Source organism: Sminthopsis crassicaudata, chromosome 1, assembly GCF_048593235.1.
Source record: "Sminthopsis crassicaudata isolate SCR6 chromosome 1, ASM4859323v1, whole genome shotgun sequence".
Lineage (NCBI taxonomy): Eukaryota > Metazoa > Chordata > Mammalia > Dasyuromorphia > Dasyuridae > Sminthopsis > Sminthopsis crassicaudata.
The window spans coordinates 21,015,650-21,029,052 of record NC_133617.1 but is presented as its reverse complement, the minus strand read 5'-3'; the positions used below and the strand labels follow the sequence as shown (position 1 = coordinate 21,029,052).

The 13,403-nt window shown below is 64.4% G+C and overlaps 2 protein-coding genes across 9 annotated transcripts in view; one reads left to right on the top strand and one right to left on the bottom strand.

The window, feature by feature from the left end:
• Positions 1-13,403, bottom strand: part of PXN (paxillin) — a 35,799-nt gene that overhangs the window by 11,573 nt on the left and 10,823 nt on the right. Inside the window, exon 1 of one of the 8 annotated variants that reach the window (XM_074296339.1) lies at positions 786-1,395. The exons of 6 other annotated variants lie outside the window; for them this stretch is intronic. The gene's annotated coding sequence lies outside the window, so the exon portion shown is untranslated. Of the gene's footprint in view, positions 1-785; positions 1,396-13,403 lie in introns of those variants that run through there. One more of the 8 variants, XM_074296391.1, reaches the window with a different exon arrangement.
• Positions 4,150-5,712, top strand: LOC141558713 (uncharacterized). The gene is made up of 3 exons (XM_074296318.1): positions 4,150-4,567; positions 4,710-5,151; positions 5,295-5,712. Exons 1-3 carry the CDS (start codon positions 4,150-4,152, stop codon positions 5,473-5,475), a joined length of 1,041 nt encoding a protein of 346 aa, XP_074152419.1. The 3' UTR covers positions 5,476-5,712.

The window sequence follows — 13,403 nt, the reverse complement described above, 5'->3', positions numbered from 1 at the left end:
AGGGCCTGGGGCGAGAACTCCCGGCAGGGCTGAGGAGAGAAGTAGCTGGGAGGGCCCGGGCCTACAGGAGCATGGGGGGGGGGGGGCGGAGAGGAGCCGGCAGGAGCAGGGGGGAGCTCAGGGCTCCAAGCTGCGAGGGGAGCTAAGATGGGGAGGGGCGTCGCTGCCCATGGGGCCCTTAGGGGGGGGGGAGTGGGGGGGGGCACCCTGAACACGGGCCCCAGAGCGGCCGCAGGGGGGAGATGACCTCTCCCATGGGCCAGAGGGCTCAGGGGCTGGGCCAGCGGCCGCGGGTGCCCCCCATGGCCAGAGCCAGATTTAAAGGTGATCAGGAAACATTTAAAAATGAAAATAACACCAGAAAGTGGTTTTCCAAGGGGGAGGGGGCGGCAGGGAGCCCAGTGTGCTCTAATGGTCGAGAGGCCCAGGACCACACGGCAGCACTTGAACCCAGCGCCCGGCCGGCTCTCTGCCTTTCCACAGAGGCCGTCGGGGAATCGGGAAGGTTCCTACAGGCCGGTCTCCTAAGAGCCCAGAGCCGACGCTGGCAGCGCCTCCTGGCCTCAGTTTCCCTAGCTGTAAGGAGGGGTTCTGCCTCAGCCGCAGCCTCCCAGAAGCCCCCACCCACCCACCCTCCCTTCTGAATGTCTAACAGCCCAGCCCTCCCAGGAGCTCGGAGGAGGCCAAAGTCCGAGGCTCCTGGGCCGCAGGAAGTGCCCAGATGTAACCACTCGGAGGGCGCCCCCACCCTCCCCGCCCCCACCCCCAGCCTCCAGAGGCCCCACCTGGCGGTCCGGTCCCAGGAGCCCCCTCTCCCCGCAGCCAGAAAGCGTAGCCCGCGGCCCAGGGCCAGCTCAGGAAGGTTAGGGTGGGGCGCGGCCCACAGGACAGGTCTGACACAGACTTCCTGCCTTCCCGGCTCAGGAGGAGCTCCCTCAGGGAGGTGGGGCCAGGTGGAAGGCCGGAGTCGGGCCCTGGGGCGGACCGAGGCCCAGGGCCCGCCTAGAACCCAGCCCTCCCGCGGGCAGAGAGCTGGCTTTGTGCCCACGGACTCGGGCTTCCCTCCCCAGCAAAGTCACGAGTGCCCGCCTGGGGAAGCTGCTCCTGGAGCTCCCATCCTGTCTCTGAGTCAGTCAGCGCTCACAGTGTGGGGAGCCCCGAGTTCAAGTCCAGCCTCAGTCACTCACTAGCTGGGTGCAAGCACTTCACCCTGCCTGCCTCACTTTCCTTATCTGTAAAATGGGCCAGAGAAGCAAGGGGTGAAGACCTCCAGTATCTCAGCCAAGAAACCCCCCACCGTGGGGCCATGAAGAGTGGAGACTGAGCAGCCACGAACTGTGCCCGAGACAGAAGAGGCAGCGAGGAGTCCCTGCCCTCCGGAAGCCTCCGCTCTAAGCAGCGAGCGACACAGGGAACAAATGGCGGCCGGCCTCGCCGTCAGTTCCTCTTTGTCTGGCAAAGCCCTCAGCCGGGAAAGCGGAAGGAACTCGGGAAAGCGGAAGGAACTCGGGAAAGCGGAAGGAACTCGGGAAACAAAAAGCCCCCGTGGGGGGGGGGGGGGGCGGCTAATGGGAACCAGCGGGGCCAGGCTCAGTGTGCAGGGGAGCTTTCACACCTGGACAGACACGGAAGGAGAGGGCCCGGGCCAGCGGACGACACGGGAGCGTGTGACCGGCCGCCCGCTGGCCCCTCTCCCGGAGCCCCCAGAAGCTCGCCCCCGTCTCAGCTGCCATTTTGTGGCGGAAGGCTCTGGGTGCTAAGTCCCCCCCAGCTCTTTATTTGGGATGCTAGGAAACAGGAGGTCGAATATCAGGCACAAATGGGGCCGGCCTCCGGAGGGGGCAGGAGCTGGGGCTCCCTCTGCATTCTGGGCCATCTGGATCTCAGTCTTGCCGCGAAACGGTTAAAAGTTCTCAAGTTTCTTCCCCTGGTATGAGTCAACACAAGCTCAGGGCCAGACTGGGAGGAATCTGGGAGGGGGCAGGAAGGAGGGGTCCCCGCCCACCTGCTTCTGGTTTTTAGTTACAGCCCCTCACCCCCAGAGCAGATCCCAAAGAGGTAAAGGAGGCCCCCGAGCGGGGGGGGGGGGGGGGGGGGGGGGGGGGGGCGCTCACCCACCGGGGACCAGGCTCTCCTCCTCAGGGCTGGGCCCCCCACTGCGGTCAGGGCTCCCCGAACACCTCCGCTGGGGGCCAAGGGCCACAGCAAAGGTGGCAGGAAGTCACCCCAGGGAAATGGAGGGGTCGTTCCGGATTCGGAGCCCAGGAGTCCGACCCCCGCAGCTGAGTCATTACCCAGTGTCCCTGACTGCCAAGTCCGGCCCGGGAGAGCTGGCTGGCTCAGAGGGCCGGCCCGAGTTCGAATCCTGCACGCCCTTGCTGACCGTGTGTCCCGGCTGAGTCCTTCAGGCTCTGTCAGGGCCAGGAGCCTGGCAGGAGCCTGGCTGCTCGTGGTGGGGGCCAAACGAGGCAGTTATAAAACCTTAGTGAGTGCCAGAGACGCCACCAAACAACCCCTGGCAGGAGGGCACAGGAGCAAGCAGGAGGCGGGCTCCCTTCCCCGAGGGGCGCACAGGAGGAAACACGCTGTCGCTCCACAGGAGACTAACAGTAACGGGGCCTTCTCTGAGGATCCAAGGACCTGCCGCTGGAGGCGAACTGGACCGAGCGGCCCATTTTACAGATGCGGGAGCTGAGACCAGACAGGGAAAGGTCCGTCCGGGTGCCAGGGGTAGTGTGCACGTCTCCCAGGCTTTCCTCAGGGTGGGGGGGAGGGGCAGGTACCTGTCCCCATGGGTAGCTCCCCAACCCCTCTGGACTGGTCCCAGATTCCCAACTCTCTCCCCCTGGAAGATCCCCTTCGTTGGCCAGCCAATAAGCATTTATTAAGTGCCTACTGTGTGTGGAGGAACGCCCAGAAAGGCAAGACGGCTTCTGCCCCAAGAGCTCCCGGCCTAAGTCGGGACTGGCCAGAATTAATCACTGCTCCTTCCACCACGGGGGCCGGGACCCCAACTGCGGGGGGGGGGGGGGGGGCAGTCACAGCCTCGCTCTCTCCTCCAGGCCTTCCCCAGGGTCAGTGATCAAGGTCAGGGAAGGAATGAGGCAAGAAACAACCTGGTCACGAACAGGGAAATAAGGACCAAGGGAGGGCTTCTGATGCGAGGCGGGGCCTCAGATGGGACCCAGGGCAGCTGGGAAGATGCTCAGAGCAAAGAGATGGGGGGGGGAGCCAGGAGGCCGGGCCCTGGAAGGAGGCAGCGAGCCGGGGGTGAGGGGGCAGCAGGGAGGGAAGCTGTGAAAGCGAAAGGAGCCTTCGGTATTTGGCCCCGAGCCCCCGGAGCTTACTGAGACAGGCAGGAAAAGGGGGGAGCAGGACGTGACCAGACCTGAGCCCTAAGAAAATCCCTCTGGGACTGGAGAGGATGGCAGGAGATGCTGGGGGTATGCAGCAGCCTGGGGGCCACCTCACAGAGGGGAAGGGGCTGCCCAGGGGAAAGTGGGCCTGGCCCCTCAGGGGGACGCTGTGAGATGTGGTCAGCGGTGGGAGCCTGGAGGCCTGCGAGGGCTTCCCTCCCAGAAGGAGCCATGGGGAACGTGCATCTGGATCACCCAGTGCTCCCCCCCAGAGGGGAGGTCCCCAGGCTGGCGCCGCCCAATGTGGGGGGCAAGGCCTCCTGCAATGGGGCGGCGGGTTCACGGAAGCCGGGGGCTTTCTGGCATGGGCCAGCGGTTCCCAGCGTGGGGGGCACCGACTTCCTGCAGCAGGCCAGAAGCCACTTCCTTTCCAGCTCTGCCTGGGCTGGAGGCCCCAAGGTGAGGCTGGGGCGCAGGGAGGCCCCTCTCTCACCACCAGAGCGCGCTGTCTACCAAGCTGGTTCTGGAGCCCGGGAACCCTGCTCAGGAAGGCCCAGAACCAGGCAGTGGGGGTAAGGGGCCTGGTCTTCCTCAGGGCACCCTGGGAGGGCAGAGCAGCCGAGGGAAGGGCTCCACACCATGGGGCAGCTCTGCCAGCTGGGCCACCTGACCCAGTCCCGGAGAACGACCCGAGTCTGAGCCCAAGCAAACCGGGGCCAGCCAGACCCATTGCTCTGCCTGGGCCAAACCACACAGTCCGGCCCCTCCCGGAGCTCCGGGATTCCTCACACAAATGGGGATTACCCTAAGCTGGATGGAGGCCCCCGGGTCCCGGGAGGGGGGGCCAACGAGGAACCCCCGGGCTCGCCCCAACACAAGCTCCCCTGCGGAAGTGACGTCACTGAGGGTCTCCGATGCGAACTTCCCCATGAGTCTGCTTTCTGTCTCCTCCTTTACATTAAAGCATCTCCCTCCTCCCCCTCCCATCCCTCGGAAGGAAGAGTCGCCCAAAGGCGAACAGTCCCCGGGGTCCGGCTCCCCCCTCTGCCTGTGCTTGGGGAGAATTGGGGGGTCGTTAGCCCTATCGTCGTTAGGGGACTTATTATCGTTATCGATCCTGCGTCACCAACAGCCGCGGCCGGTACCACGGAGGCCTTTACCTCCCACAAAGCCTGGGGCAGACCATCCGGGCCCCTGGGGAGCAGCCACAGGTATGAGACCAGGCAGAGGTGACCGGTCCCGGGTCACTCAGTGAACCTTGGGTCAGATTCGATCTCGGGCCAGCCCCGTGGGAGGGCCCCACCTGGGCCCTGCCCGGCCACCCCTGCCCAGAACCTCCTCTCTCCGTCCCAGGGGCCTCCGTTGTGAGGGAAGCCCACCTCCATGGGAGGGAGCAGCCAGCGGCCCTGCCCCGTCCCCGGACACATTCCTCCCCCCACCCATGGGGAGGGGACCCGGGCACATTTCAAGGCTGCAGTCGCGGGCGCCCTGCATTCCCTCCATGTCTGCGCTCGCTGCCCCCGGACACTCAGCAGCACCCGAGGGGGCGGCCTTGCCCTGGGGACGGGCACCGGACAAGAGCCGTGACTGGTCTGGACCATGTGACAGGAAGCCTTGGTCTACTCCTCTGGAGCCCCCGCGCCATTCAACAACCACAAGTGATCGGCACCCCAGCATCCCGGCGGGACAGAGATGGTCTTTATGGGGGAGGGGGAGGTTCGCACTCGGCCCTTTTCCCTGCCTCTCAGACCACAAGTCTGGCCCATCCTCCATCCGGGACCGCACGTCCTTCTGTGTAAGTGCAGAGGACGACGGGACTTGGGGATGGGGGGTGGGGGGTTCCTGGGCCTTCCCCCCGGGGAACAGAAGCTGCTGGAAGGAGGGCCCAGCTACCTCCAGTCCCCAGAGGCCGGCCTGCTGCTGTTCTTTCCCGCCTAGCTCTCGGGGAAGCCGGCTGCAGAACCAGCTCCGGGAGAGAAGGGGGCCAAAGGAGGGCCACAGCCCGTCTCCTGTCCCACAGTCCTGGGCGGGCGCCTCACCCGGGCCGGGGGGCTCTGGGTGTCCCGGGGGCCCGAGGACCTTCTCAGAATCAAGTTCTGAAGTGAAAACAAATCACTAAGTTTGGCACGTGATGAGCCCATTATTACACAAACCACGCCAGGCTCCTGGGGGGTTGAGGGCCCCCTCCCCGGGGCAGGCGCACCAGACCCTCCCTAATGTTGGGCGGGAGGGACCCGGGAGGAGCAACATCAGAAAACCACACATTAACATTATCACCTTCTATCATATTTTCATTTATTTTGCTAAATTATTTCCCAGTCCCTTTTACTTTTATTTTATAAAGACTTTATTTTTATTCCGTTTTGCCCGGTTTGTAGCTTCCCACACGCGCACACAGACTCATCTCCCTGATACCAGTGTTCTCCTGGCGACGGAAAGCACAGAGCGGCCATTTCTGGTCCCGGTGTCCCAAAGGCCGAGGGGGGAGCCCGAGGGGCCCACGAGGACTCCGTGGGGAGAGCCCCTCCCGGAGAGGGCCCAGCTGTCCCGGCCTCAGTCTCCCCCCGGGCAGGGGGCCTTCCCCTCCGCACCCTCGCTCCCCGGCAGCTGCCCAGGAAGGAGCTATGTAAACAGGAGGAGTCGGGCCTAGAACCGTTTCAAGGCTCTGGGAAGACTCTTCCAGATTAGGAATCAAGGCCGAGCCAGGGAAGCGCGGCCCCCCAGCCCCAGAGCCTCTGCTCCCCTCCCCCAGCGCCGTGGAGGAGGTAACCCAATCCCCGCGCCGGCTGAGTAACTCCCCAGGAATGGGGAGCCGGGTATATTTATCCCGATAAGCAGCTGCTCTCCGGGCAGAGGTGAAGGGAGAATCCTCCTCCGGCCGCCTCCTCCCCCAGCCCAGAGAGCGGCGGCCATCACCCGGAGGGGCGAGGTCCCCTCCGAAAGAGGCGCCCAGGGCGCAGACCTGGCTCTGGGAGAGTGGCGCTCCCAACCTCCATGTCCTCATCTGTCAAATGGGAATAACAACAGTGCCTGCCTTCTCTCCGGGCTGTTCTGAGCGCCGGCTCACTCCCCCCTCCGATAAGGGCCTGAATCCCCATGGGCGTGGAAGGAGAGGGCGACACCGCCATTACCGGTCCAGTCCCCAGATCTGTTTATTGGCCAGCCTTCGGCCTTCGAGGGCACTGTGGAGCCCCGAGTTCCCTCCTCTGCCCAGAAGCCACGGCCCCGCCTTCCCCGAGGGCGCAGCGCCCCCAGAGGTCCCGGCTGCTGACTCCCTCCTCCCTCCTCAGGAGCTGCCATTCCTGCCCCCCCCGGGGCCCCACAGGGAGGGCAGCAGCCCCGGCCGGGAGCCCATTCCCACCTGGGTGACAAGGTCTGGCTGAGGGGCGGGGCCGCACGGGCAGTCGGCCTTTGCTGGCCTGTAACGGGAGAGGGTTGGAGGAGGGCGGTCCTTTCTGATCCCAAACGTGGGGTCCCATCACCCCAAGCAGACCTTTCACTGCCCTGAAGCCAGAAGGATCATAGGCTGCAGATGAGTAAACTGAGGCCCAAGGCCTGCAGCAGCGGCCTGTGCTCCCTGTCAGTCAGCGGCGGAGGGACTGACCTCAAAGGCCCGAGCAGGCCCCCCTTCCCCTCGGCCTCCCTTCCATTCTAAGACTCCCCCTCCCTCCGGACATCCCAGCCTGGAAGGAAGGCAGCACTAAGAACAGCTGGCAAAAGAGAGGGGGAGACGGAGAGAGGGGACAGGGGGGGGGGGGGGAGGCCAGGTTCGTGCTCGGCCTGCGGCTCAGGCCTGTGACCCGGCCCCGCTGCCGCCCCCCGTGCTCCTCCTCCCCCCCTTTTAGAACCCCAGACTCTCCTTCAAGACCTGACTCAGGCTCCCCACCCTCCGGCCTCGTCTGCACGACGCCTCCCCTGATCCGCCCCGGTTAGAGCCCCTGGGAGGTCCCTCTGGCCGGCCTCAGTTTCCCCCTCCGTAAACCGGCCAGAGAAGGCAGCGGGGACCACGCCTGCATCTCTGCCGAGGGTCGGGGCCGTGAAGGGTCGGAGGTGACCGAAACTGCTGGACAAACCCCACCCCGGGGTCAGGTCGGGTCATTTAACCTGTCAGAGACTCAGTTGCTTCACCTACAAAATGGGAACAACGGCGCGTGTCCAGTTCCTCATTGCCCTGGTAGCGTCGCCGTCACCGCTGTCGGCTGCAGAGGAAGGAAGACGCGGGGCCGAGGGCTTGAGAAACACGAGCATCCGGACTGGGCCGGCCCGGGACCGGGGGCGAGCGGGACACCCCACCCCCACCCCAGATTCTCAGAAGGCCCTGCCCTGGCTTCCCTGGGAAGGGCCACACTGAGCTCCCCTCCCCCAACTTCCTTCCTGACTGGGCTAGGTAGGAGCCATCTGTGAGGTAGGAGCCCGGTGGCAGCTGGCGTCCCTGCCCCCGCCCGCCAGGGAGAGGCCCAGGAGCCGCAGCCTGACCCGGAGCAGGCCTGGGGGCCAGAGGGCCGCCGAGATGGAAGTGGTGACGGCTCCTGCCAGGGCTGGCCGGGCCGCCCGAGGCGCGGGAGCAGGGAAGCAGCTCGGGGCCAAACCCCTCGTGGCGCTCTTTGGCTAACCAGAGCCACCCAGGGAAACCACAGGGTGGGGGGGGTTCCAGGCCCAGCCTTACCCGGAGCTCCCTGGGCCCCGAGCCCAGCCGGGGAGACTTGGCAGGGCCGAGCCCCGGGAAGGAGGTGCCTGGCAAACAGCTGGGGAGCGGCCCGGGCCCGGCGCACCTCCTGGCACTTGGGGGGCAGGGCTGCTGGGCCCCCACTGAACAGATGAGGAGACTGAGGCAGACAGCTAAGTGGCCCCGCGTCTCCCCGCTTCCAGGCCGGCTCTGCCCACTGAGCCACCGGGCACTCACCGAAGCTGCACGGCCTGGGGCGAGATTCGAACTCAGGCTTTCGGCCCCACACCGGTCTCCACGTGGGCCTGGAGCCTCAGCCCAAACACCTTCTCGGCTGTAGGACCCCGGACGAGGCCCTGCCCCCTCTGCCTTTCCCAAAGGGCTGTGCCCACTTCTATAAACTGGTGGGAAAGCCAGAACCAAATCTCACGGCCAGGAAAAGGGATTCCGAACAGAACCGTGGGGGGCAGCCGGGCGGCACAGTGGGTAGAGCGCTGCCCTGGGGCCAGGAGGATCTGAGTTCAAATCCGCCTCACACTTAACACTTCCTGGCTGTGTGACCCTGGGCAAGTCACTTAATCCCAACTGCCCTGAAAGGGGGAGGGGGAGGGGGGGCTCCCTGGGAGGAGGGCCTGGCTGCCAGCCTGGAGGAGTGTCTCCCAGCTGGACACAGGGGGAGGGGAAGGGAGCCGTGCTCCCTCTGCCCCCGGACGACAGCAGAGAGGAGGAGCCGGGGCTGGGGAGAGCCAGCGGCCGGAGGGGGTCTCAGCCCTGATCTCTCCCAGCCGGGCCGCCCGCTCAGTGAACCGAGGGCGACAGGAGTGCGCAGGGAGGAGGGAGCTGCAAGCCCGGCCTTCTGAATCACGAGTTGGAAGGACCCCAGGAGCGTCTCATCCAGCTTGTATCTGAACAGGAGCCCCTCCCACCGACATCCCTAACAAGTGAGGTCATCGGCCTCTGCCTGGAGACCTCCAGTGCCGGGAGTCCCCCCCCCCCCACCGTGGCCACCCCGCCGCCCCCTCTGGGCCCAGGGAGCCCCTTTCCAGGCTCTGTCACCCCTCTCAGATACTCGGCTTGTCTGCACCTTAGGCTGCATTTAGGCCAGCCCCCTCCCCTGGGAGACTGGAGAAAGAAGGGGCACAGGGAGGCAGACAGTGCCCCCCAGCAGCGGGCAGGGAAGGGGGCAAGGCTCTGGCCCCGGAGCCAGGAGGGCCCACGGGCCACGGGCACCCCGGCTGGGCTCCAGGGGAAGGGGAGGCTGCTCAGACGGGGGTCGCAGCCCCCGGGTGGAGAGGGGGTCCCCGGGCAGAGGGACAGCCCCCCTCGGAGGGTCTATCTAGGCGGGCTCCAGCGAGACTCAGCCTCAAAATTCCGGGAAGCAGCAGCTCAGCAGCCACAGGGCGTGGGCAAGAACCCCAGAGCGCCCGGCTCTCGCCCCGGCCTCGAAAACGGTCCCCGCCCAGAAAGAGGTCAGAAAGTCAGAGCAGGGGGGCGGGGAGGCCGGTCTGAGCCAGAACGGGGACACTGACGGGGGTCTCGGGAGAGGATCTGGGCCGCCCTCCGTCAGAGACCTCAGGGCAGCAGGTCCAGGGGAGCAGGGGGAGAGAAGCCAAGACTTTAAACTGCCTCCGGGGGGAGCCTCCCTTCTGGCATCCCCCGCCTCACACATGTGACCGTCCCCAGAGGGGCCTCACTCAGGACCCCAGGACACGGAGGCCGGGCTGAAGCTGCTCCTGGCAGCGGGAACATCGAGGGCATGGAGTCAGGGAGAGCCGAGTTCAAATGCAGCCTCAGACACTTGGGAGCTGTGTGAGCTGGGGCCGATCAGCTCACCTATCTGCCTCGGTTTCCTCATCTGTAAAATCTCGAGGCTGTGAGGATCAAATGACATGCCTGTAAAGTGCCCAGAATAGGGCTGGGCGCACAGTAGGTGTGTTCAGCTTGGGGCTGGCGCATAGTAGGTGCTAAATTCAGGGCCCCCTCACTGACACAGGTGCCCCACTCGGACCCTTTAAGAGGACCCAGAAGGCGCCACTTCTGCCCCGCTCCGCAAAATGAAGGCCGAAGGGGAGCCCAGGAGGCTGGGAGACAAGCTGCTTTCCCGGCAAAGCTGGGACTGCCCGGCCCCGAGAGGGAGGACGCCCTAAGCTGGCGAGCCCGGCAGACTTGCTGCTCTGGGTTCCCCTGATGAGTGACCCGTTTAGAACAGAAAGTTTCCCTTCCCCTGCTCCTCCTGCACTTCCTCATCTGTACAATGGGGGCGTTCTGACGCTGACACCCCCCCGCCCAGAGCAGCAGTTGCTGGGGAAGTGCTCTGTTTGCTTTTCTGGGGCTTGAGCAAGCTGCAGGGAGGGTTGGGGGGGGTGAGGGCCGGCCCTGCCCCGGTGGGGAAACTTCCTGGACTGACACAAGTCGGCGACTCATTTCCCCATTTCCGAGAAGTCGGTACGTGTCCCCGGCCCCGCTTGGAAGCTCCATCCCTGTCATTACCCACTCGCAGAGCCAGATCTGAGGGCAGGAGACCCCGGCTCCCCCCTTCTCACCTGGGAGCCACAGCTCGCCATTCCCATCTGTGAAATGGGCCCAGAACATGCCAGGGCAGGGAGAAAGAGCACAGGCCCAGGTGGGGACCCTGCGGCTCAAGCACTCCCACTCCCAGGCCGGGTCCATCGGGGGCTTGGGAAACGGCTCTGGAGCTGCCCTCCTTAGGCCAGAGAGTGGCCTTTCTCTCTACCTCGTCCCAGCCTCAGACTTCTTCTGGGACGCTGGGAGCCCAAACGGGCCCGCTGTGACCTCACCTTATGGGAGAGGAGGAGGGGTTCCTGGCCAAGCCAGTTATTGGAGGAAGCGGCTCCTTCCAGCCCTGAGGCAGGTCTGCCTCCCTCCCAGCCGCCCCAGAGGACATGAACCCCTCCTCAGCCCTGCAGAAGTCTGGGGGCCCAGCCCAACCTCCCACTGAGCCCCAGACAGCCCCCGAACAAGTCCGCCTCATCCCTTCTCATCCCGTCCCTGGGACCCAGGACAGGCCCTCGGGCCCCCCAAGTGCGTCCTTCTCTGGCTGCTGCCCCCGCTCCCCCTCCCTGAGACAGTGTCAGGCCTTCAGCGGGGGAGAACAAGATGCAAGAGACCAGGCCCAAACAGAACAAACACACAGAGCCAGCTCCAAGCGGAACCGGGGCCCAGCTCTGGACTCCAAACCAGCCAGCTCTCCGTGAGAGCCACAGGCCAAGGCCTGACCGCAGCTGTCCACCGGGGCCCGACCCCCAGAAAGCCTGACCCCCAGGGGCCATCCCTGGCCTGGCCTGGCCTGCCCAGCCCACCTGACCCTCACTCAGGGCCTGCCCTCCAGGAGCCTGCAGTCTACCTTCCACACGATATGCTCATCATCCCCCAAAAATCCCAACCACTCTTTGTTGCACATCAGCAAGGCCAGACAGGGGCAGCACTGGTGGGCACAGCGCGGCCATGGAGTTCAGGGACCTGGATTCGAACTCCAGCTCTGCCCCCGGCCACCCTTCCCTCAGCTCCTGGGCCCACCCTTGGGCTGACCCTTTAGGATGGAAAGGCCTCAGCTGGCAGGTTTTGAAGGCTCAGACTTCGGGGGGTTTAATGGTCTCTCAGCGTAGGTGAGCTTGGTCCCCCCTCCTCCCCATGCCGGCTCTTCCCTCCCTCCCTCTCCCCTCTGCTCATTTCTCTAATTCCACGTGTCTGTCTCTCCCTAATTTTCTGTCTCTGTCTCTCTCTGTCTCTCTCTAACGCTGTGTCTCTGTAACAAGGGCCGGGCCCCTCGGGAGGAGAGCAGGACGACGTATCTGGAGAGGACAGCTGCCAGTGCCATCTTTAAAAAAGGAAAAGCTGTTAACTCTCAGACTTCCCAGAGGGACCCGAGGCGGGTTTCTCCGTCACTTTAGATTAAGATTTAATTATGGCTGGGGAGGGTTCTAAGTGCGGCGGGTCCACATTCATCTCCTCCTAATGAACATTCTCCCATTTAAATAAAGAAGCCAGGAGGCTCGTTCAGCCGTCCTCTCGGGCTCTGAGTTGAGGCTCCTCTGTCCCGAAGGGAAGGGCAGAGGCGGCCGCAGGGACCCCGAGCAGGAGGGAAAGCAGGCCCGCCGGCCGTGGCAGAGGCAGGAGGAGGCCTCTCTCTCTCTCACAGTCAGTAACCTCACCGAGCAATGGCTGCTGCCATCGGGAGCACGGACCACAGAGCAAGCTGAAGAAAGGGGAGAGGGGGCCGAGGGAAGATGGGAGCGAACGAAGGAAGGAAGGAGAGAGGGGAGAAAGCGGGGGAGAAGTGGAAGAGGTGTGAGGGCAGCCTCTGCCCGGGTCCAGCCAGGCTGTCTCAGACCAGCCAGACCGACCAATGGGCCTCAGAGAAAAAGAGCTTTCTCCCTGTCCTCCAGGAAGAGGCAGGATGCTAAAGGAGGTGCTGAGCTCCCCGCCGCCCCAAGGAGAATCTGGGGGGGGGATTCGCCTCCAGGCCCAGGTTAAACCAGGCAGCCGCTGAGGTCTCTGGGACTCGGGCCTGGAAGGTGCAGCTGGAGGCGTCTGGGGGCTCACGCCATTGCCCCGAGGAGGAGAACCGGGCCTTGGTCCCAGGAACTCCCTCTCCCCACAGTCTGCACCTTCTCCAGGCCCAGGGTCACCCGGCCCGGACGTGTCCGAGGCGGGGCCTGGCCCCTAACGCACATTCTGAGGGCCACAAACTGCAATCCCAGGCACTAGCTGTGATTAAATGAACTCAGCTCCCAGGCCAACGGACCTGACAGATGGGGAAACTGAGGCAAAGGGGGACCAGCTGGAACTCAAGCCCAGGGCTTGAAGCCCTTCCCCCACACCAGATGGAGGTCTTGAGAGCCAGAAGAGACCGTCCAGCTTACACAGCCCCAGAGGAAATGAGGCAGAGGCTGTGGGGCCCGCCCACTTCCACCAGAGGAAGAGGGACATTCCTGGAGACAGAGAGAGGAAAAGTCAGAAGGGCAAAAGCCAAAGCTCCTTGAACCCAGGGATCCCGCTTCCTGAGCAAGAAGGGCCTCCAAAAGAGCAGGGAAGCTCTAAAAAGGGCCGACAGCCCCCCAGACATGGGCCGGGGGCTCAGGGTAGCCTCAGGGACAGAATGCTGTCAGCCAGCTAACAAGCATCTATTAAGCACCTACTGTATGCCAGGCACTGTAACTAGGGTTCAAGGAAGCATCTATTAAACACCTACTGTATGCTGGGCACTGGAAATATGAAAAAGGGCAAAAGACAGTCCCTGTGAACCTGTCAGGCGCAAGGCCCCCTCTCATGCTCTCCAGTGGAGTCCTTTTGTAAAATGCAGATCATAAACCCTTAGGTCAAAGGAGGTTCAAATGAGAGAAGATCTGTAAACTCTTTCA

Bases quoted from the DNA above. Each gene is read 5' to 3' on its own strand.
- LOC141558713 (XM_074296318.1), top strand. From the start codon at position 4,150: ATGGGGATTACCCTAAGCTGGATGGAGGCCCCCGGGTCCCGGGAGGGG. The intron at 4,568-4,709 runs GTATGAGACCAG...TCTCCGTCCCAG, and splicing joins CCCCTGGGGAGCAGCCACAG to GGGCCTCCGTTGTGAGGGAA. The intron at 5,152-5,294 runs GTAAGTGCAGAG...TTTCCCGCCTAG, and splicing joins GGGACCGCACGTCCTTCTGT to CTCTCGGGGAAGCCGGCTGC.